The 25,129-nt window shown below is 44.7% G+C and overlaps 1 protein-coding gene across 3 annotated transcripts in view; it reads left to right on the forward strand.

Moving 5' to 3' along the window:
• LOC126094468 (probable cytochrome P450 6a20) overlaps nt 1-25,129 on the forward strand; it is a 136,499-nt gene that overhangs the window by 19,567 nt on the left and 91,803 nt on the right. For 2 of the 3 annotated variants that reach the window (XM_049908857.1, XM_049908856.1), the window contains exon 2: nt 18,890-19,112. In XM_049908857.1, coding sequence (XP_049764814.1) covers nt 18,916-19,112 — 197 coding nt within the window. In that variant the 5' untranslated portion in view covers nt 18,890-18,915. The remainder of the gene's footprint in view (nt 1-18,889; nt 19,113-25,129) is intronic. The other variant, XM_049908858.1, reaches the window with a different exon arrangement.

Genomic DNA, 25,129 nt, shown 5'->3' on the forward strand with positions numbered 1-25,129 from the left:
CTGCATGAGGATTGAATACAATAGCCACCATGCCAATTTCTGTAAAGAGGAGTAACACTTAAAACGGACTGTGCTTGGAAGCTTTTGTGGGAGTCCAGAAGTAATTTCCGAAACACTGCTGCGTGTTTATTGTTACCATTATACTTTCACATCGAAAATGAAACACAGAATTTACATTGGGATTGAGTACAACAAACACCACGCCGCCTTCTGTACAGGCGAGTAACGCCTCAAACGATCTGAGATTGGAACATTTATTGGGAGTGAAGTAGTTGTTTCTGATTCATCGCAGCAGGTTTACTGTAAGCCTTGGACCTTCACATTGACTTTGAAACACAGAAACTGCATCGGGATTGAATACATCAGACACCATTACGACTTCTGTCCAGTGGATTAACGCTGCAAACTGTCTGTGCTTGGTAGCTTTCCACGGAGTCCGTTAGTAGTTTCCGATGCACAACTGAACGTTAACTGTATCCATTGGATCTTAACATTGACGATGAAACACAGAATTGCATCGGGATTGAATACATCATGCACCAAGCGACTTTTGTCCAGGGCAGTTACGGGGCAAGCGGTATGTGCTTGGAACCTTTTCTGGGAGAGCAATATTTGTTTCCGATGCACCACTGCATGTTTAGTGTGACAGTCGGACCTTCACATGACAATGAAACACAGAAAGTGCATTGGGATTGAATACTAAAGGAGACATGCTGACTTCTGTCCAGGGGAGTAAGGCCTCAAATAGTTTGTGCTTGGATACTTTTTTGGGAGGCCAGTAATAGTTTAGGATGCACCACTGCGGGTTTACTGTAACCCTTGGTCTTTAACATTGACGATGATACACAGAAACTGAATCGGCATTGAATACAACAGGCACCAAGCCGACTTCTGTCCAGGCGAGTAACGCTGCAAACGATCTGTGCATGGAACCCTTCCTGGGAGTCCAGTAGTGGTTTCCGATGCCCAACCGTAGGTTTACTGTAAACCTTGAACCTTCACATTGACCGTGACTCACAGAAACTGCATCAGGATTGAATACAATAGGCACCTTGACATTTTCTGTAAAGGGGAGTAACGCTTAAAACGGACTGTACTTGGAAACTCTCGTGGGTGTCCAGTAGTAGCTTCCGATTCACCATTGCATTTTTACTGTAACTCTTGAACCTTCACATCGACAATGAACCACAGAAATTGCATTGGAATTGAATACAAGAGGCACCACACAGACTTCTGTCCAGACGAGAAATGCTACAAACGATCTGTGATTGGAACCTTTCCTGGGGGTCCAGTAGTAGTTTCCGTTCCACCCATGCAGATTTACTGTGGCCCTTGGACCTTGACATTGACGATAAAACACATAAATTCCACCGGGACTGAATAGAACAGGCACCATGTCACTTCTGTCCAGGGGTGAAACTCTGCAAAAGTTCTGTGCTTGCAATCTTTCCTGTGAGTCCAGTAGTAGTTTCCGAGCCATCACTGCACGTTTCCTGTAACCCTAGGACCTTCACATTGATGATGAAACACAGAAACTGCATCGGGATTGAATACATCAGACACCATGCCGACTTCTGTCCAGTGAAGGTCCAAGGGTTATTGCAAATCTGCAGTGGTCCATCGGAAACAACTGTAGGACTACCAATAAAGGTTCCAAGCACAGACCGTTTGAAGCGTTACTCTCCTGGACAGAAGTCGGCATGGCGCCTGTTGTATTTAATCCCTTGCTTGGACATTAGTCGGCGTGGTACCTCTTTAAGCAATCCCGAAATAATTTCTGTGTTTCATCGTCGATGTGAAGGTCCAAGGGCCACAGTAAATCTGCATGGGTGGAGCGGAAACTACTACTGGACTCCCAGGAAAGGTTCCAATCACAGATCGTTTGAAACATTTTTCATCTGGACAGAAGTCGGCATGGTACCTGTTGTGTTCAACCCCAATCCAGTTTCTATGTTTCATCATCTATATGAAGGTCCAAGGGTTACAGTAAACCTGCTGTGGTGCATCAGAAACAACTACTTCATTACCAATAAATATTCGGTTTGAGGCGTTACTCGTCTGTACAGAAGGCAGCATGGTGCCTGTTGTATTCAATCCCAATACAATTTCTGTGTTTCATTGTCGTTGTGAACGTCCAAGGGCTACAGTAAACATGCAGTGGTGCATCGGAAACTACTACGGGAATCCCACGAGAGTTTCCAAGCACAGTCCGTTTTAAGCATTACTCCCCTATACAGAAGATGGCTAGGTGCCTATTGCATTCAATCCTGATGCAGTTTCTGTGATTCATCACGAATGTGAAGGTCCAAAGTATACAGAAAACATATTGTAGCTCATCGGAAACTACCACTGGACTCCCAGGATAGACTCCAAACACAGATCGTTTGCAACGTTACTCGCCTGGGCAGCAGTCGGCATGGTACCTGTCGTATTGAATCCCGATGCAATTTCTGTGTCTCATCGTCAGTCTGAAGGTCCAAGGGTTACAGCAAACCTGCAGTGGTGCATCAGCAACAACTACTGGACTCCCAGGGAAGACCCCAAGCACAGACCGTTTGAAGAGTTACTCGCCTGGACAGAAGTCGGTATGGTGATTTTTGCATTCAACCCCGATGCAATTTTTGTGTATCGTCCTCAATCTATAGGTCCAAGGGTTACAATAAAGATGCAGTGGTGCATCAGAAACAACTATTGTTATCCCAGAAAAGGTTCCACGCACATACCGCTTGCCCCGTGACTGCACTGGACAAATGTCCACATGGGTCATGATTTAATTAAACCACGATGCAATTAATGTGTTTCATCGTCATAGTTAAGGTCCAAGGGTTACAGTAAACGTTCCGTTGTCTATCGGAAACTGCTACTGGGCTCCCAGGAAAGGTTCCGAGCACAGAGAGTTTGCAGCGTTAATCCACTGACAGAAGTCGGCATGGTGTCTCATGTATTCAATCCTGATGTAGTTTCTGTGTTTCATCATCAATGAGAAAGTCCAAGGATTATAGTAAACCTGCAGTGGTCTATCGGAAACAACTGTAGGACTCCAAATAAATGTTCCAAGCACAGACCGTCTGAAGCGTTACTCGCCTGGACAGAAGTCGGCGTGGTGCAAGTTGTATTCAATCCCGATGCAATCCGATGCAAAATGTGGAGGTCCATGTGTTACAGCAACCCTGCAGTGGTCCATCGGAAACTACAACTGGACTCCCACGATAGTTTTCAAGCACAGTCCGTTTTACGCGTTTCTTCCCCTTACGGGAAATGTCATGGTGCAGTTTCTGTGATTCACCGTCAATGTAAAGGTTCAAGGTTTACAGTAAACCTAGAGTTGTGCATCGGAAACCACTACTGGACTCCCAGGAAGGGTTCCAAGCACAGATCGTTTGCAGCGTTACATGCGTGGACAGAATTCGGCGTGGTGCCTGTTGTATTCAATGCCGATTCAGTTTCTGTGTATCATCGTCAATGTTAAGGACCCAGCTAACCTGCAGTGGTGCATCCTAAACTATTACTGGACTCCCAAAAAAATATCCAAGCACAGACCATTTGACGCCTTACCAATGCAATTTCTTCTTTTCATTGTCGATAAGAAGGTCCAAGGGTAACAGTAAACACGCAGTGGTGCATCGGAAACTACTACTGGACTCCCACGAAAATTTCCAAGCACAGTCCATTTTAAGCGTTAATCCTCTTTACAGAAGATGTCATGGTGCCTATTGTATTCAATCCTGATGTAGGTTCCGTGATTCACCGTCAATGTGAAGGTTTAAGGTTTACAGTTGTCCATCGAAAACCACTACTGGACTCCCAGGAAAGGTTCCAAGCACAGATAGCTTGCAGCGTTACTCGCCTGGACAGAAGTCGGCATGATGCCTGTTGCATTGAGTCCCGATGCAGTTTTTGTGTCTCATCTTGAATATGAAGGTCCAAGGGTTACAGCATAACTGCAGTGGTGTATCAGAAACAACTGCTGGACTTCCAGGAAGGACTCCAAGCACAGACCGTTGGAAGAGCTACTCGTCTGCATTCAACCCCGATGCAATTTCTGTGTATCATCGTCAATGTGATGGTCGAAGGGTTACAGTAAACCTGCAATGGTGCATCCTAAACTACTACTTCACTCCCAAAAACGTATCCAAGCACAGAGCGTTTGAAAACTTACTCCCCTGGACAGAAGTCAGCACGTCAATCCAGATGCACTTTCTGTGTTTAATCGTCATGTGAAGGCCCAAGGGTTGCAGTATACCTGCTGCGGTGAATCAGAAACAACTACTTCACTCCCAATAAATGTTACAATCTCAGACCGTTTGAGGCGTTACTCGCCTGTACAGAAGGCGGCATGATGTTTGTTGTACTCAATCCCAATGTAATTTCTGTGTTTCATTTTCGATGTGAAGATATAAGGGTTACAGTAAACATGCAGTAGTGCATCTGAAACTACTTCTGGACTCCCACGAAAGTTTCCAAGCACAGTCCGTTTCAAGTGTTACTCCTCTTTACAGAAAATGGCATGGTGCCTATTGTATTCATTCCTGATGCAGTTTCTGTGATTCATCGTCAATGTGAAGGTCCAAGGTTTACAGTAAACCTACAATAGTGCATCGGATACCACTACTGGACTCCAATTCTGCGGGTCTGTGGGTAAGAATAAGCCTGCGGTATTCCTGCCTGTCGGAAGAGGTGACTAAAAGGAGCCTCAAAAGTTTTGGCCTTATGTGATGGTCCCCTCTCGGGTCTGTCCTCCATCTTTCTAAATTCTTCCGAAGAGCGAGCCAATTGGGGAAGGCCGCCTTACATGGTGCATTGTATCTGTCTTGCGTTGAGACCTTTAGCCGGCTTTCTCGTCGTCGCAATGCTGTCTCGCTCGTTTTCCATCTCTTAGGCGAGGATACCTTCCTGCGTGTGATTACCACTATGCACTGTGCAGTGTTGCTTTTTGCTGAGACGACGACCTTGGACATTTTTGCACCTAAGATCCTGCACGGTAGCCAGTCCGTTGTGGTGGGGCCACCATGTACCCTATTGGTTGTATAGCCCCCTGACAACACCGGGATCGCTCTGCTGATGCTTGCGCCGTTAACTCCCCACGTATGCCAAGGAGTAGATGCCTATCTCCCTGAGGCATCGGGACTGCCGGCAATGGCCATCCTGCCATGTTGCCCTTGCTGAGGCTGGGTGGCGCCCGTGGGGAGGGCCCTTGGTCGGAGTGGGTGGCATCAGGGCGGATGATGAGGCGTGCGCGCCAACTTAGAGCGTCGAGATGTGCTTTTCGTCCGGCGCGCTCATCGGGTTCCGAGTGATAATCAGGTTGCCACCGGTGCCTTCATCTATTTATGCCCGAGGCAGGATTAGATAGAATCTGCGACCGTAGCAGCATCGTGTTTACAGGCTGAAGGGCCTAGAACCGTTCTGCCACACAGGCCGGCTCTATAGTTATTCTCGCTCACACTCAATTCTTTACATCAGTCACGCGTATCCCCGCGAAGCCAGAAAAAAATGTTCAAATTTGTGTGGAATCTTATGGGAGTTAATTCCTAAGGTCATCAGACCCTAAGCTTACACACTACTTAGCCTAAACTATCCTAAGGACAAACACACACACCCATGCCCGAGGGAGGACTCGAACCTCCGCCGGAACAAGCCGCATAGTCCATGACTGCAGCGCCTCAGACCGCTCGGCTAATCCCACGTGGCGCGTAGCCAGACACCCACGCGACCCGAACTAGTCCGAACATGGTTTCCGCGGACGGCGCCGTGTCATTTTTGTCTTAAATACTAAGTGTAAAATTTTGCTTCCGCCGTTTGCCGTAGCTGTTACGGTTTTGTTTCAGTATGAAGAAAACAGCGGCTGAGTCTCATCAAATGCTCTTAGGTACGTATGGTAAGGACGCTATTAGTGAAAGAAGCTAAAGTGAGTGGTTTCAGTGCTTCAAGAACGGTGATTTTAACGTCGTAGACCGGCATAGTGGTGGAAGAGAGAATGTTTTCGAAGATGCAGAATTGGAGACGTTGCTGAGTGAAGACTCACCTCAAACTCCAGAAGAACTGGCACGATTAGTGAGAGTGACACAGCAAACCATTTCAAAAGTCTCAAGGCTATGGGAATGATTCAGAAAGAAGGAATTTGGGTTCCGTGTGAGCTGAAACCAAGAGACGTTGAACGGCGTTTGCGTGTTTATGAACAGTTGCTTGAGAGGCAAACACGCAAGGGATTTTTGCATCGTATTGTGACCGGGGACGAAAAATGGGTTCATTACGATAACCCTAAACGTAAAAAATCATGGGGACATCCCGACCATGCTTCCACGTCGACGGCCAAACCGAATATTCAGGGCTCCAAGACCATGCTCTGCATTTGGTGGGACCAGCTCGGCGACATGTACTGTGAGGTGTTAAAACCAAGTGAAACAATCACAGGTGCTCGTTATCGAACGAAATTAATACGTTTGAGCAGAGGATTAAAAGACAAACGGCCGCAATACAGCGAGTGGCACGATAAAGTGATTTTGCAGCACGACAACGCTCGACCTCACGTTGCAAAAGACGTCAAAACATACTTGGAAACGTTGAAATGGAAAGTCCTACACCACCCGCCGTATTCTCCAGACATTGCTCCCTCTGACTATCACCGGTTTAAATCAATGGCGTATGGACTGGCTGACCAACACTTCCGATCTCATGAAGAAGTCACAAGTTGGATCGATTCGTAGATTGCTTCAAAAGATGAACAATTTTTTCGACGCCGGATTCGTACACTGCCCGAAACATGGGAGAAAGTAGTGAGCAGCGATGGAAAATACTTTGAGTGATACATGTGTAACCAATTTGTTTCATTAAAGCCTCAAATGTTGGGGAAAAAACGGCGGAAGCAAAGTTGTACACCTTGTAGTAAGATCTAGCTACCGATTATCAGATTCAAAGAAAGCGGAAATTAAAAGAGTCCTTTAACGTTGTTCAAAATTAACTTAAAGTTCAATCCATTACTACAAGTTAACTTAGTTAACAACGATTAAAGCTATGGAGACAAGTTCCACAAGAAGAGTACGACAGTACGACGGCGCCTGGGCACTTTGGACTCTCAATACGGCGACCAGTGATACGGTTTACCTTTATGCGGCGGCTTATTGTGAACAGATGTGCCAACAATAGCGAGGCCAACGACAACACTGTACGACACTCTCCTCATGTTAACACGTGTGTGTCCTGGTGTCTGGTTGTAACAGCCAAACCGTAGCCTGTACGTGAGGGTTCTTGAATGGAGGTGTCCAAATCCGTTACTCCACACAAAAGTTCTCTAGAGGACTCCTATCTGGTATCTTCTAAAGACGCCCGTCAGGCAACAGATGGCAGCACAGCACCAGGTCGTGGCCTCGATGAGCTGTTGTGGCGCTGTTGCGTTAAAACTGTACTAAAGCGAGGAGGAAAGCAGTAAATGCCATGGTTTACAACGGCCTGTAAGTCTTGCAACAGCACTGTCTTCAGACGAAATTACATCTGAACTCTTTGTTTAGGGGGCTCCGGAACGCCCTATACTTGCAATGTTAAAATAACGCTTATAAATTACATCTTTCCTCACAAAGTATTTGAGGTAGGAAGTTGAACTTTTTACAGATTATTTATTGGAATATGGGCTACAACTTAACACAGGGATTTTACAAAATTTTAGTTCAGTTATTAAAGATGATTTTTTTTCAACTGTAATGAAAATTCACAACATTTTTTTGCAATTTTTTATTTATATATTAAAAAATATACAGTTTTTTGGAAAAAGGCTGTGTTAAATTATGCAGAAGGTACTGTGTAACATTTACTGAAAGTTTGAAACAAATATGTTTGGAAGATCCTTAGAAAACATGTAATTAGTATGAGAAAATAAAAGTTTTGGGAATCGAGCGACAAAGATTGGATTAACTTTTTAGTGCATTCCAGGTCCATAGGATGGATTATCTTCATCCTCCTCCAGCTTCCTCTTGTTCCTCCTCCTGTTTACTCTTGGTTGTATTTCTAGACTCTTTACAGCCCTGTCTGCAGCCCGAAGGCGTTCGTTGTCTAAAGCAAGCATCGCTCGTACCATATTAGAACCTATCTTCATTCCCATAATTCTAAATACCTTGCACCTTACAATGTTGCCATCATTGAAAGTCGCAACAGCATCATACACACCAAAGTGAAGTGTTTCTATTCCAACAAATACAGTCTTGGGAATTCTCGACCATATAACACTATTTACACTTTCATTGGGGTTTTAAATTTTTCCGTGAATACACTTTTTCAACAGTTCAGGTGCTGCTAAGTCTCTGAAAATAGGTTAGCCACAACACATACTTTATCTCACATCACTAAAATGTACCTGATGAACACGGACGTTAATAATAACACCATTTGACAGCAGTTTAACAGCGCCACAGTGGATCACGCCCATGTAGAACACATTTCAAAAAAAATTTAAAAATAGTTGTAGTCTTCGGAATTGAATAAATTATATATCTATTAAAAGGTAATAGTCTGCAGATTCAGAAAACGCAAAAAAGTAAAAATTGAACTTTTCATGATTTGGAGCCTTTCCGGAGCCCCTTAATGTCACACCTATCACTTCTTGGTACGTTGATCCAATAATGCCTAATCACATCTTAAAGTAATAAGGTCGTCCTTATCGATGCTTTTGTCAAAACTTATTCCGCGCGGCAGCGCTTTCGGTCGTCACATTCGCGTGCGATTACGATGCGTTTAGTAATGTCATTTTCTATAATAATTGAGTGTTTCCATCACTATTGAAACCGTCTACTTTGTCCGTTGCCCCGATATTCTCTTTAATAAACAATTAATACTATTTTACAACAACTGAGGAGAGCCACCAGTGGTACGACCGTCTACTGCGGCCCCCGCCAACAGCCTGACTAGCAGCCGACACTGCTCAAGCGTCTTAACCAATCACAACAAAGGAAGTTCTGTGCTATTATATATAGCTAAAGTATTGCTGAGAGTGTTGAACAGAAGGCTCTATGGCGCACGGTATAAATGGACTAGAGAGAAAACATCAGATTTAGGGAACAGGAGATGCTATTGGACTGTTAAAATCATAGGCTAAAGGAATACTGAGAAAGGTAGAGAAATTTCTACTGTTTTTGTTGATTTGGGAAAAGCTTTTGACAGAGTACAATGGAACAAGCTGATGGCTATTTCGAAGAGGAAAGGAGTAAATTTGAAGGAGAGACGACTGGTACAGAACCTATGTTTATAACAGAAAGTAGGAATAGGGATCAGAAATGAAATATCGGAAGGACGCCGCACTGAAATGGATATTAGGGAAAGTTGTTGCCTCTCCCGTTTATTGTTATACATGGAACAGATTATTATGATAGGCGTAGATGGAAATATTTGCTGTTGACGCGGTATTAGTGGCAGGAAGTAAACTAACTATAAGCAAAATGCTGAAGTATCTGAATGAAGCTAATGTGAAATATGGGATGAGAATTAATGCAGCAAAAACGCAGTATGGTAATCAGCAAAGGAAGGAGAGAGGCAAATATTAAGATAGGACCAGCTATTATTAGCCGTGTAAGAACGTTTAAATATCACGGAAGTACTATCACTGAAGATATGAGACACAGTCAGAAGGTGAATACTTGCATTGCTACAGCGAAGGAGGTATTCAATAGAAAGAGGTGATTATTATGTGGAAAACCAGATAAAGGGCTGAGCATAAGACTTGGCAAGTGTTTTGCCTGGAGTGTCACACTGTGTGGGCAGAAACGTGGACACTGAGACGAAAGGATGAAAAAAAGAACTAGAAGCATTTGAGATGTAGATATTGAGGAGAATGGAGAAGATAAGCTGAAGGGAAAGAGTGAGTAACGAAGTGTGGAAGGAGATTGAGAGGAGAGAAGAGATACAAGATGGTAGACGACATCAAAGAAAGCGTAAATTACGCGAACCTGAAGAGTATGGCAGGATGGTAGGAGACAGGAGAGATTGGAGATTTATCAAGTGAAAACCTGCCTACGAGCAGAACACTAATGACGATGATTTGATGATGATGATGACGATATATAGCGGAGCCTTGCTTAGCCAATAGCAAACCAGAACGTTGTCTCCATGTGGGTGACACCGGGTCACGACATCAAAATGCCACACTGGAATCTTCTACTCAAGAGTGTAAGTCTTGTGAGATATTTGAGCATATTACGAATATTCGACACCCATTTTATAGAAGTGTTTTCACTGGACACAGGAGTGGCGCCATATGCCGATTCTGCATTCAGCATCAAGATGGACGTGTCCATGTGAGAACCTCCGAGGGGAACGAATATTCTCTGATGACATTCTTATTTCTCATATGGGAACAGCTCATGGTGTTGTGGTATGGGGTGCCACTGGTTGCACAATACGATCACCTTTGGTTTCCATAGCTGTTAATCTGGACAGCGGTAGGCGTTACAATGATGACATATTAAGGAAAGTGGTTGCATCCTATCATTGTGATAATTGCTAACGGAAAATAAGATCGCAACACCAAGAAGGTGTTTGTGACATAAACGAAAGTTGGTGGGTATGTTTCTACACCTGAAAGATGATGTCTGTTCTGATTTCACACCAATCGTATGACAGTGGCGGTTACTGCGCTTGAGGATCCAAAACAGGTTTGCTTTAAATCCATGCTGTAATGATCGTGAGCATTAGTTACCTTTCTGACTGGACCTGCTGAGTTGATGTTAGTCAAGAACGCCTTTAAGACAACGAAGACGCCATTATCGATATCTCACTGAGCTTGAAAGAGCTCGTGTAATAGCACTACGAGAAGCTGGATGTTCCTTCTGCGATATTGCAGAAAGGCTTGGCAAGATTGTAGCCACTGTACATGACTGCTGGCAGCGGTGGTCACGAGTATGTACAGTTACAAGACCGGGTTCTGGACGGTCACGTGGCAGTACCGAGAGGGAAGACTATCGTGTTTGGCGTATGGCTGCGGCGTATCATACTGCGGCTGCAATATTAATCTGAGTGGCAGTTGGCACCACAGTGACCCAAAAAATCGTTAGAAATCGGATGTTTCAAGGACAGCTTAGAATCCCAAATCACTGCCATTTGCCACTTCAGTGGTGTCAAGTGAGAGCTCATTGGGGGTCAGGGTGGAAATCTGTTGTGTTTTCTGATGAAAGCTGGTTCTGCCTCGGTGCCAGCGATGGCCGTGTGTTGGTTAGAAGGTGACCAGTTGAGTGCCTGCAACCAACCTGTCTACGTGGTGGACGCACTGAACGTACACCTGGCGTTATGGTCTGGGATGCGATTTCGTATGACAGCAGGAGCACTCTCGTGTTTATCACAAGCACCCTGACTGGAAAAGTATATGTCAACCTGGTGATTCGACCTGTGTGGTGTCGTTAATGAACAGCATTTTAAAAAGTGGCTCTAGGCACCATGAGACATAACAACGGAGGCCATCAGTCCCCCAGACTTAGAAGTACTTAAACCTAAGGACATCACACACATCCATACCCGATGCAGGATTCGAACCTGCGAACGTTGCAGCCACGTGGTTCCGGACTGAAGCGCCTAGAACCGCTCGGCTACCGCGGCCGGCGAACAGCATTCCAGGGAGTGTTTTCCGACAAGGTAACACTCGCATACTTACCGCTGTTGGAATCCAACATCCTGTATAGGATGTCGACATGTTGCCTTGGCGTGCTCAGTCACCAGATCTGTCACCGATCGAGCACATATGAAACGTCATCAGACGACAACTCCAGAGCCACAGCCCACAAACTGCCATCCGGCAGCTGTACAAGACAGTGAATGCACGTTTTCATGTTAGCATTCAACAGTCTGTCTGTTACAAGGGTTATCATTATACCAGCATTTACATTTGCAGTGGCTTATCTCACGCTTACGTTAACCTGTGATCTTGCAATGTTAATCACTTAAACATGTTACTGTGGTGAGCGTACTGTAAGATCTTCAGTACACACACCATCACATTATTTGACTTGTCGCTCTAACGAAGTAGGCGAGTGTCAGCAATATGTCTCGTGGTCTTATCGTGGCGGGTTTATCTTCTGCCGTTAGGTCAGACGATAGAAATGCCACTTGCACGCTTAGAGTAGCAGATTGACGGTGACTAACTTTAAACAGAACTTGATTAATTTTCACACACATTTATTAAAATAATAACAAGCATAAGAATTACTTAACTTGGTACTGGATGCTATTTACAATTGACAATCTGAAGTTCCTTTGGTATTGGTACGTTAATCTTATTCTCACATATATCTCTGATACTTGACAAACGTGTCTATACATTTATCTTCATGGCTATGTACAGGAATATGGTAATCTTATTAGGCACAGACTGAAACTTGACTATAGACTGGTACAGACAAATGCAGACTGGTACAGACTGGTGCAGACAAATGCAGACAAATGAAGACTTGTACAGACTGGTGCAGACAAATGCAGACTGGTACAGACTGATGCAGACAAATGCAGACTGACTAATCGCCTTGTTATAATACCTCGCACGTTCATGTAACACTGCATGAGTGTGATCCGCGAGGAGAAAATGTTCTACGTTAGCAGCAATCTCATTGTCTGCATTACATATTAATACGCGGATAGGTGGAAGCAGAATTTGATATTAATACGCGGATCGGCAGAAGCAGAATTTGGTCCGTCTCTATGGCAGCGCCATCTCGTAGTGCGGAGACGGACGAGCACTGCCCCTGCGCTGTTGTGCTTAGCGGGCCGCGCTCTAGTGGGAAAATTGTGTACGCGCTGACTACGCGGAACTATGTACACAACAGTTACGTAGACAGATATTTCCCAAAATTTCATTACTCTGCATTAATTATTCTTGCTGTTGCGTTTTTTCCCGACAGTGTTATCTTTCAACAAGAAACGCGCGAACTTAGTCTCGCCATCCAGCATGTTGCTGCCACAGGTACTACATTTCGCACACTGTATACCCCCAAAATCACCTTCAAATTTAGTTTTGTATTCATCCTACTGCAATGCGTATGCACAGTAGATAAAACTTGGTATTTGTCTTGGTATTGGCATTTTAATAGCCGGCATTGCAGACACACTTTGGCTTGTAGCTTCCAATTTACCCAAATGACAGTGGTAACGCGTGGTAAATGGAACCATGGAGACAGGACAAACGTTTGAGTAGCGTTCGTACGCGTTTCCATTTGGCTGCTGATCTCAACTTACTGAAATTTGCTGATGAAGGGTCGTACACTTCTCATGTCTCCTCAGTGCATTCATATGATGGATCGAGTGAGCGGCAGTCTGAGGCTGTTTGCTGATGCCGTTGTGGTACAAGGGAGGATGTCGTCGTTGAGTGATTGCAGGAGGATATATGATGTTTTAAACAAAATTTTGCAGCTGGTGTGATGAATGACAGCTATCTCTAAATATATAGAAACGGAAGTTAATACAGCCGCAGCGGTAACACCGGTTCCCGTCAGATTACCGAAGTTAAGTGGTGTCGGGCTGGGCCAGCACGTGGATGGTGACCATCCGGCCTACCGAGCGCTGTTGGCAAGCGGGGTGCACTCAGCCCTTGTGAGTCAACCTGAGGAGCTACTTGATTGAGAAGTAGCGGCTTCGGTCTCGTAAAATGACATACGGCCGGGAGAGCGGTGTGCTGGCCACTGGCCCCTCCATATCCGCATCCAGTGACGTCTATGGGATGAGGATGACACGGCGGTCGGCCGGTTCCGTTGGGCCTGTTCGGGAGGAGTTTAGTTTAGTAGAAGTTAATACAAATGAGTAGGAAAAAGACTCCCATAATGTTCGAATACCTCCTCAGCAGTGTGCTGCTTGATGCAGTCACATTGGTCGAATATGTAGGCCTCAGGCTGCAAAGCGATATGTAATGGAGCAGGCACGTAAGGACAGTAATAGGGAAGGCGAATGGTCGATTTCGGTTTATTGGGAGAATTTTTAGAACGTGTAGTTCATCTATGAACGAGAGCCTTCATAGAACACTATTTCGACCCATTCTTGAGTATTTATCGACTGTTGGTATCCCCACGAGGACAGAGGCAGGCTGCTAGATTTGTTACAGGTCGGTTCGTTCAACTCTCGAGTATTGTGGAGGTGATTCATGAACTCAAATGGAAATCCTTGAAGGGTAAACGACGTTCTTAACGTGAAACACTGTTGAGAAAAGTTAGAGAGCTGGTATTTGAGGCTGACTGCAGAAAGATTCTACTGCCGCCAACGTACATTTCGTGTAAGGGCCAAGAAGATAAGACAAATTAAGGCATGTACGGAGGCGCATAGACAGTCGTTACCACCTCCCTCGATTTGCGAGTAAAACAGGAAAGAGAATGACTAGTGGTGGTACAAGGTATTCTCCACCATACACCATGCAATGGCTTGCGGAGTAGGCATAAATATGTAGATGAAAAGAACTGACGTCAACTCACCCAATTTGAAAACTTTATTGACTGTGGTTAAATTAGCAGAGTACTGGTCGTGTGCAAGCTACTATCAGCAGTGTTTTATTTGCACATAATTACCCCAATGGAACAGTATATTAAGTTTTAAAATATGCAATCGAAAGTACTTATGTAATAAATAGTAATTGTGATGGTCCGCACTCAGTTCTGCAGTTTATACCGGCGGTACAGATTTCATCGCATGATATCCTACTCCCATCATCCTACTGTTCTGCGCTCATACGAGGGTCTCCTATTTTTTTATAAGTACAGAACTCTGTTTGCGTGGCAGTTGGTCACACTGTTATGAAGAGTGCTTCACGCGCTGTGTGTAAACATGTGCACTCCGCGCTGAGGCGCTGTCTTGGCTTGGCAGCCGTTGAGAATGGAGCTCAAAAATGGTTCAAATGGCTCTGAGCACTATGGGACTTAACATCTGAGGTCATCAGACTTCGAGCTACTTAAACCTAACTAACCTAAGGACAACACACACATGTATGCCAGAGCCAGGATTCGAACCTGCAACCGTAGCAGCAGCTCAGTTGCGGACTGACGCGCTTAGAACCGCTTGGCCACAACGGCAGGCAGAATGGAGCTCCCGTTGGATGTTACCGCCAAGTGCGAATTGCGCGCAGTTATTCGGTTTTTGAACGCAAAGGGCACTGCGCCGATTGAAATCCATCGCCAATTGACGGAAGTGTATGGCGAGTCTTGTATGGATGTCAAAAATGTTCTTAAGTGGTGCAGAGAGTTTGCAGCTGCATGGACCGAAATTCACGACGAACAAAGGAGCGGGAGACCGTCAATATCTGAAGAGACAGTGTTGAAGGTTGAGCAAAGCATGCGTGAAGATCGCCGGATCACCATGAATGATCTCTGCACGTTGGTTCCTGAGGTTTCCCGAAGCACCGCTCACAGAATTTTAACGGAAACATTGAACTACCGGAAGGTGTGCGCAAGATGGGTGCCATGCATGCTAACTGAGGACCACATGCGGGAACGAGTTGATGCTTTCCGCGCATTTCTTAACCGCCTTGCAGCCGATCAGGGTGACGAAACCTGGCCATACCACTTTACACCTAAGACCAAGCAACAATCACGCCAGTGGCGGCATCCTTCTTCGCGAAAGCCGCGGAAATTCAAACAAACACAGTCTGCCAGTAAAGCCATGACAACCGTTTTTTGGGATCCGAAAGGGGTATTGTTGGTCGACTTTATGCTGACTGGGACCACAATTGACGCTGACAGGTACTGTGAGACTCAAAAAACTGAAACGGGCAATTCAGAACCGGGGAAGGGGAATGTTGAGCAAGGGCGTACACATTCTCCATCGCAACGCTCGCCCACACATCGCTCGCCTAACCGTTGCTCTCCTGCAAAAGTTTCAGTGGAACATAATCACCCATCCACCATACAGTCCTGACTTGGCGCCCAATGACTGTAACCTGTTCCCTACGTTAAAAGAACATTTGGCCGAAAAGCGGTTCAGCTCCGACAACGAGGTGAAAGAAGAGGTTCATAACTTTCTGACAGCATGACGGCGAGCTGGTATGACATGGGCATACAAAAACTGCCACAGCGTCTACAAAATTGCATCGACAGAAATGGTGATTATGTTGAAAAATAGCTAAATGTTCGAGCTGTAAACTGATGTAAACCATTGTAGAAATAAACAGGTCTAGGTACTTTAGGAGACTTTACTTTTGGGATTACCCTCGTATTATTGTCATTGCCGTCTCTAAGAACGATTTGTCAGATGAATTATACAGCCGGAATTTATTACTCCAACTCCGCCCGAAAATGCCTCAGAAGGCCCAACGTTACGTATCGATAGTCACGTCATCCTTAGCTATTTAGCGTTAATGGATGTGGATATGGAGGGACATGTGGTCAGCACACCGCTCTCATAGTGGTTGTCAGTTTTCGTGATCGGAGCCCCCACATCTCAGTCAAGTAGCTCCTAAATTGATCCCACAAGAGCTGAGTGCACCCCGCTTGCCAACAGCACTCAGCGAACTCGGACAGTCACCGATCCATGTGCTAGCCAAGGCCGCGAGCATTTAACTTCGGTAATATGACGGGAACCGATGTTACCATTGCGACAAGGCCGTTGGCCAGTATCTATTAGGGGTACGACAAAAGCTTCTTGAGTCCTATTTAGGACGGAAAGGTTCCCTAAAAATCTTTCCCATAACTGCTCACTGAAATGCTATGATGTATTCTCAATCTAGTCCCACAGCAACCTCACCACAGACGCAATAAAAGAAATAACAGATATGCTCAGACTGACAACTGAACAAAACTACTTTCAGTTTGAGAAAGAATATTATCTACAAACTGATGGACTGCCCATGAGATCCCCAATATCAGGGACAATAGCACACATTTTCATCAGTCACCTAGAAAATCAGATATTTGAAAAGATAACCACAAATGAAAGTTTCAAAATCATATATTGGTACAGATACGTGGATGACATTATTTGTCTGGTAGATGAACCAAGTGAAAAAATAGATGAACTCCGTTCAGAAATAAACAAAGCTCATCAGAACATAAAATTCACACTTGAAAAACAAAAAGAAAATCAAATACATTTTCTTGACATTACAATTAAAAAAGAAAATGGCAAACATACATTTTGTTGTGAATTGGCAGGAACCAATTCACGGAGTTTGGAGGAAGCCGAAAGGCACGCGATTAAGCTCACGCAGGCTGGCATGAGGTCTGGAACAGGTCAGAGAAATAAGTCTAGCAAATAAAGTACGTAGTTGCTTGAATACTTAACTTTAATCCTCAATTGTAGAACATAGCTCTTGTTACTGTACAGGCTTTACAATAATAATTATCAAATGCTATGGCGCCTTGCTAGGTCGTAGCAAATGACGTAGCTGAAGGCTATGCTAACTATCGTCTCGGCAAATGAGGGCGTAGTTGTCAGTGATCCATCTCTGGCTAAGTCGGCTGTACAACTGGGACGAGTGCTAGGATCTGTCTCTAGACCTGCCGTGTGGAGGCGCTCGGTCTGCCATCACTGACAGTGGCGACATGCGGGTCCGTCGTATACTAGCGGACCGCGGCCGATTTAAAAGCTACCACCTAGCAAGTCTGGTGTCTGGCGGTGACACCACACATTTAACATCTTTAGAAAACCAACAGCCACAGACACAATAATACATTCCACATCCAACCACCCCCACAACCAGAAACTTGCAGCACTAAGACACATGTTACATAGATTAACCAGAATCCCACTCAGCAAGAGAAACTATGAACAAGAAATGAGTACAATCATACAAATAGCTAGGAACAACGGGTATGACACACATGTGGTACACAGGCTCAGTCAAAAAATAAAAACACAAATAAAAAACAAACACAACATTTCCAGAATACAAAAGAACTCACAAGCTGAAAACTTACAAACACACTCAACAAACACACACAATGACAACACCACACAGAAAAGAACCAGATGGTACACCATGACCTACACACATAAACTAACACACAGGCCTGGGCAAACCCTTCAATCACACCTAAGCCAGCCAGCTACCAAGAGGGACAAATTCCAACAGTCAGGAATATATGAACTTGAATGACAAAGTTGTTATGCAGTATACATAGGCATGACATGCAGGAATTTTGAAACAAGATACAAAGAACATATCAGATGTTGGAAGTATGAAACAAATCACTCCACATGTGCAGAGCATTTAAAACACTACAACCATCATCCTACAAACATGGAACAAGAAATGAAAATAATGAGAATAAGCAACCATGACAAACATCTTATACCTACTACACTTTTTAAAGGAAATGATAACATAAAACAAAAAAACTCTTCCCCACACCATCTGGACACACACACACACAAACACACACACACACATACACAATAAAAAAAATCGTACCACACCAAAATACAGACACACACACACAGCACAAAAAATATATATCATACCAAAACACACACACATACACAAACGCACAGGCAAATGCATGCACGAACAGACCACAGATACTTCAATAGTTACACTCATAAGTTTGGCAATAACATTCGATCTTTGGCAAAAACATTTGACGGTCGACAACAAAAACCAAAACATGGCATTAAAACAAGCGTTCAGTGCATAGTGCTGTGGAATGCCGAAAAAACCGCAAATTGGCGATCATAAGAAGAAGAACAACACCAAAAATGCAACAGGAGCGTAATATGTAAGAAATTGTCCACGCAACCTGCCACTGATGATGCCTTGCAGAAAATAAAGGCGAAACGCGTATGGCACGAAAATTGTGTTTTATTCAGTTGCTGTAAGACGGTCCATAAGTAAAAATTATCAATATACCTAGTCAAAGTATTTGAACATTACCAAAATAAAATGACTGATAACATCAATGGACAGTACTTTGCAATTTCAATATTGTACTTCTCTTGTTCTGTTCCTCAGCAGTTTTGTGGCAGACAGCGACCGCCATGTCCCTCGACTGGTGCACTACAGGCGCCCTGGTGGTTCTGGCAACGTGGCTGCTGTGGAAGTACCTGTCGTGGAACCACGGCTACTGGCAGAGAGTGGGGGTTCCCTGCCCAGAACCATCTGTGCCATTTGGGAACATCAAACATGCAATGATCGGGAAGAAACACATCACGGAGGTCATCAGAGACATCTACTGGTAAGTTCAAGAAAGGACTAATATCCTGCAATTTAAATTTCACGTTTATGGTGTGTCCAACACCTTCTGGGTCAAAATTGCCCAGGCGACAAAGGATCCTAAGCTAAGTGTTTTGAGATAAAGACCTGATACATAACATTTTGTTTTCCATATAGAACTTGCACAACTTTAACTCCGATCCACGCCAGTATCAGTGCTTGCGTGACAACGGTGCACAAAATATTGTCGAAGTTGCTCAGATATACATGTTGGCTGTTGTAGGATGAGGCAGTAAGTTTGAACCCTATATCTCACTTTGCAGCTGGTATCTTGGTGTCATACGCCATTGCCTTCGTGTAAAGACATAGGAGAAAATCCGTAGGAAGGAGATCATTTGGTCGAACTCAGCATTTGATACCCATATCTCCAGAGATAGGTAATTATTTACGAAGTGGGTTAGTGCCTGTCGTGGATAAATTACCATTCTCCAAGAATTGTGGCAGGATTTATCGGATGAGCACTTGTAACGTGCGCTATTCAAATGACTGGCCGCAAATCAATACTTTTTAGTTTATCTTGTGTATCTGAGCCAACAGTTGAGATATTGCTGGTGATCACTCCAGACATAGATGTTGTGGCAGTTGGAAGACTCACAATTTTTGTGAAACCAAAACTATCCTCCTTGAGGATTATCAAACTAGCAGTCTGACAAACTAAACTTAGTTGGTGAGGCATGGGCATTAGAACAACACGATAAGTGAAATACTGATCAGCCAAATAAACTAGTACACCTGCCAAATATCGTGTAAGAACCACCTTTAGCACGCAGAAGTGCCGCAACACGACATGGCATGGACTCGACTAATGTCTGAAGTAGTGCTGGAGGGAATTAGCACCATGAATCCTAAAGGGCAGTCCATAAATATGTAAGAGTACGAGGAGTGGAGATCTCCTCTGAACAGCACATTGTAAGGCAGGTATGCTCAATAATGTTCAATAATGTTCATGTCTGGAGAGTTTGGTGGCCAGCGGAAGTGCTTAAACTCAGAAGAGTGTTCCTGCAGTCACTCAGTAACAATTCTGGACGTGTGAGATGTTGCATTGTCCTGCTGGAATTGCCCAAGTTCGTCGGAATGCACAATGGACTTGAATGGATGCAGGTCATCATACAGGATACTTGCATACGTGTCACCTGTCAGAGTCGTATCTAGAGGTATCAGGGGTCCCATATCATTCCAACTGCACATGCCTCACACCATTACAGAGCCTGCACCAGCTTGAACAGTCCCCTGTTGACTTTCAGGGTCCATGGATTCATGAAGTGTCTCCATACCCGTACACGTCCATCCATGCAAGACTCGTCCGACCAGGCAACATGTTTCCAAGCATTAACAGCCCAATGTCGGTATTTGCGAGCCCAGACGAGGCGTAAAGCTTTGTGTCGTGCAATCATCAAGTGTACACGAGTGGGCGTTCGGCTCCGAAAGCCCATATCGATGATGTTTTGTTGAATGGTTCGCACGCTGACACTTGTTGACGGCCCAACATTGAAATCTGCAGCAATTTGAGGAAGGGTTACACTTCAGTCACGTTGAACGATTCTCTTCAGTCGTCGTTGGTCCCGTTGTTGCAGAATTTTTTTCTGCGTGCAGCTATGTCGGAGATTTGATGTTTCTTAGGTACACTCGTGAAATGGTCGTACGGAATAAATCCCTACTTCATCGCTACCTCGGAATGTTGTGTCCCATCGCTCGTGCGCCGACTATAACATCAAGTTCAAACTCACTTAAATCTTGATAACCTGCCACTGTAGCAGCAGTAACCGATCTAACAACTGTGCCATATACTTCATGTCTTACGAGTATATAGGCGTTGCCGAACTCAGCGCCGTATGCTGCCTGTTTACATATCTCTGTACTTGAATACGCATGCCTAAACCAGTCTCTCTGGTGCTCCAGTGTAGTTTCTTCAGCATAATAATAATTAACACCAACCCATTAACAGCGAAACTGGAGGCTACAACAATATTCGGTTTCTTGGCCAATAATACAAAACCAAAAACTGAAATAGCTTGCAGTCAGTAAATATTAAAAGCAGCCCTCAGACTGAACTGGGCTTTCATACATTTACACTTAAACTAAATACTAGATCTACTAACAACTCCCTTCAGCAGTTATTCACAATTAGCAATACTAGTACCAACCAACTATAACACTACCTACGCAAAATTAGCAATTCCAACTCTCTGTACGACAGCACATTCAGTTCTGGTTACGTTCACAAAGTAATAATACCAGAGAAAGTTAACACAGCTCTCGCTTCGATAAAACAAACTCACGTTCTGCACGCAAGCAAACACAGTAACCTCAGACCACCACATTGTGCACACAGTCCTTTCGTCTGGAGTAGGACTGTCGGTCACTAAAGCTTGAATTCTACAGCTCAGCCACTATTTTTTTAACATCGCCCTAGCCTTATTATTTTGCAGGAGGGACAAAAAAGAAAAGGCACACGTACAGCCGAGATAGTCGAACCGTCACACACCGCGACGGAAACACCTGCTCCTTGACGTTGGGGTTAGACATGATAGGTTTACAGCCCATCACCCATAAAAAAGCCATAAAATGAAAAAAATTCTCATCAGGTATTTCAACTAAAGGAGGAGTATTTAAAGAATTAGAACTGTAAGATATGGACGTAATATCTGTCATAGTGACAGATTTTCCAAAAGAAGAACGATCCTCAGGAAACTTGTCCCTAGAAGTTAAAAAGAAATATAAAAATCTATAAAATCTTGGAACCAAATCAATTACAGACTTTTGCAAATGGATATCGACTTGAGATATCTTTGTTTCGTGATGATAACTGAATATGCCATTACGGACGATACCGTAACTACTGAGAAAGACAATGTCTTTTTTGATCTGATGAGAACTCTGGAAAAGGTTGGAAATCGGAAGGAGGTGCTTCCCATTGGTAACTTAAGTGCTTTCAGAAACCCATTACGCAAAAGCTCCAAGACACACAGAAAACATGCAAATATCAGTGGATGGAGCATCTCTCCAAGTTGTTCAATATGGACGCATCGAACGTCAATGCACGCGTGAAACTCGTTGACAGGAAATGTCTGGGAAGACGAGGCAGCAGCCCGCTTTGCAAATCCGTCTATTGGGTTGCCTAATTGCGGACGTGGACCAATTCGATGCGACATTAGAGAGCGGATGATTTATCTACATGATCCCATAAACCTACCCCTTAGTGCAACTACGCCATGGCTCGTACTACAAATCGAAACTTGGAGAGATGATCTATACAATTATATATGTCATTTTTCTGTCTGTCTTGTAGGTTTTGTAGTTCTTGCACAATCGTTTTATGAAATCCTGGAGGCACTTATGTATAACCCTGTATGTGACCAACTTGTATTGATGTGGGACCTAATTGTCCCAGTGGTAATGATCATCGTGCAATTTCATATAATGTGTATGTGAAAATTCATGTGAGGTGTAAGGTGGGTTAATGATGTTGCAATGGCACCAAATTTCACTACACTTCTGGCCATCTCCACTGCGTACATGTCATACGATGGGACGATCGTCGCACACCCTCTTACCCACATTTTACCCCTTATTTTGACGCCTCAGACGCCAGGGGGTATCATAAAGGGTGTCAATGACACCAGCCGTTCTATTGAGGCGTTGATTCCCACACATTTTACGATCATAAACAACTATTCACAATATGATAAGCATACATGAAGAAAACGGCCAAGGTTCCCTCTAAACAACTACCCCTTTCCCCCCAGTTCAGCAACACCCTGGCCACGGTTGTTGAGCAATTTAAAAATGCACCTCTACAGAGATAGCCTGCAGCGAGAGACTTGGCGCCTGTAGATAGGCAACCACCGGGAAACCTCAGTTCGGCATACTTACTAACAGGTGTAAAGGATGACTCACGTGTTTTTTCCTGTGTAAGTACCGCGTGATCAAAAAGTCAGTATAAATTTGAAAACTGGATAAATCACGGAATAATGTAGATAGAGAGGTACAAATTGACACACATGCTTGGCATGACATGTGATTTTATTAGAAAAAAAAATACAAAAGTTCAAAAAATGTCCGACAGATGGCGCTTCATCTGATCAGAATAGCAATAATTAGCACAACAAAGTAAGACAAAGCAAAGATTATGTTCTTTACAGGAAATGCTCAATATGTCCACCATCATTCCTCAACAATAGCTGTAGTCGAGGAATAATGTTGTGAACAGCGCTGTAAAGCATGTCCGGAGTTATGGTGAGGCATTGGCGTCGGATGTTGTCTTTCAGCATCCCTAGAGATGCTGGTTGATCACGATACACTTGCGACTTCAGGTAACCCCAAAGCCAATAATCGCACGGACCTGGGAGGCCAAGCATGACGAAAGTGGCGGCTGAGCACACGATCATCACCAAACGACGCGCGCAAGAGATCTTTCACGCGTCTAGCAATATGGGGTGGAGCGCCATCCTGCGTAAACATTGTACATTCCAGCAGGTGTTTATCAGCCAGGCTGGGGATGATGGGATTCTGTAACATATCGGCGTACCTCTCAACCGTCACGGTAGCAGTTACAAACCAGAATCATTTCCTCGAAGAAAAAAGGCCCGATAACGGTAGATGTGGTAAATCCAACCCATACCGTGACTTTCTCGTCGTGCAATGGAGTTAGTTCTAGGATTTTCGGTAGCCCAAATTCTGTAGTTGTGGGCGTTGACAGACCCTCGGAGCGTGAAATGAACTTCGTCGGTCCACAACACGTTACTCAACCAATCGCCATCTTCCGCCATCTTTTGAAACGCCCACACCGCAAATGCCCTCCGCTTCATTAAATCGCCAGTTAACAGTTCATGATGCCGATAGATTTTGTGCGGATAGCATCGGAGGGTACGCCTCAGTGCCAACTAAACAGTAGTGTATGAAATGCCGGTGCGATGTGCGACTGCACGAGCGCTGACTTCCCTGTGCATAGACGGCCCCGCTACAGTCTCCATTTCTTCCTGAACTGTCTCAGCAGCATTACGCCTTGTGCTCGGTCGGCCACTACGGGGCCTATCGTCTAAACAACCCGTGGCTTCGAACTTCGAAATCATTCTCGCCACAGCTGCATTTGTCAATGGACCTTTACCCGTTCGAATCCCCTTCCTATGGCCGTGGGATCGTAATGCTGAACTAGCACATTCCCCATTCTGATAATACAGCTTCACTAAAAGCGCCTTTTCAGGTAACGTCAACATGCTGCGACTGCTGGCGCATCTGATTCTCTCTCTCTTTTTTTTTTATTGTAATTTTTGCACCTCACAGAGGCGGGCTGTCAGCAGCATAGTACGCCGCTCTTCAGCCTTAAGGGGTACAATCATATGACAAAGAGGCGACATAGACAATACAATGAAAATGGCGGGCAAAAAAAAAAGTAGAGACAAAAACCAATAAACATGAAGCCGTTCACGCTGGACGATAAAAACACTAACACTTGTTGGCACGGCTCACAGAACACGGAGGACGACGACGGCACATGTGAACAATGGAGTTGTAACTGCGAAAGAACGCGAAACACAAAACGAAGCACACACACGAGACACCGATGGCGATGATCTCCGGCGCGCGAATGTTCACTGAGCGTGTGCGAGTCCGGGGACCTGCCAAGAGAGGAGGAGGAGGAAGGGGAGTGGAAGTGGGAGAGGGGAGAGCAGAGATGCCATGGGCAGGGGAGAGTGGGGGAGGGAGGAAGGGGGAGGGGAAGCCCGGGGGAAGAGGGGCGGAGGAAGGGGGACAGGGGAAAAAGGAAAGAGAAGGGAGGGAGGGTGCCTAAAGGAAAGGAAACAGGAAGTGGGGGGAGGATCAAAGTTGATAGGAGGGGTAAATGGTAAATGGAAGGGAGGAGGACATCATCAGGGAGGGGGAGCTGGCGGAAGCCACCTCGGGAGAGGGTAAGGAGGGTGGGGAGATGGAGACCGGGTGGGACGTGGGAATACAGGCGCGGCAGCGGGCGGGGGTGGG

The sequence above is a fragment of the Schistocerca cancellata genome, chromosome 8, assembly GCF_023864275.1.
Source record: "Schistocerca cancellata isolate TAMUIC-IGC-003103 chromosome 8, iqSchCanc2.1, whole genome shotgun sequence".
Lineage (NCBI taxonomy): Eukaryota > Metazoa > Arthropoda > Insecta > Orthoptera > Acrididae > Schistocerca > Schistocerca cancellata.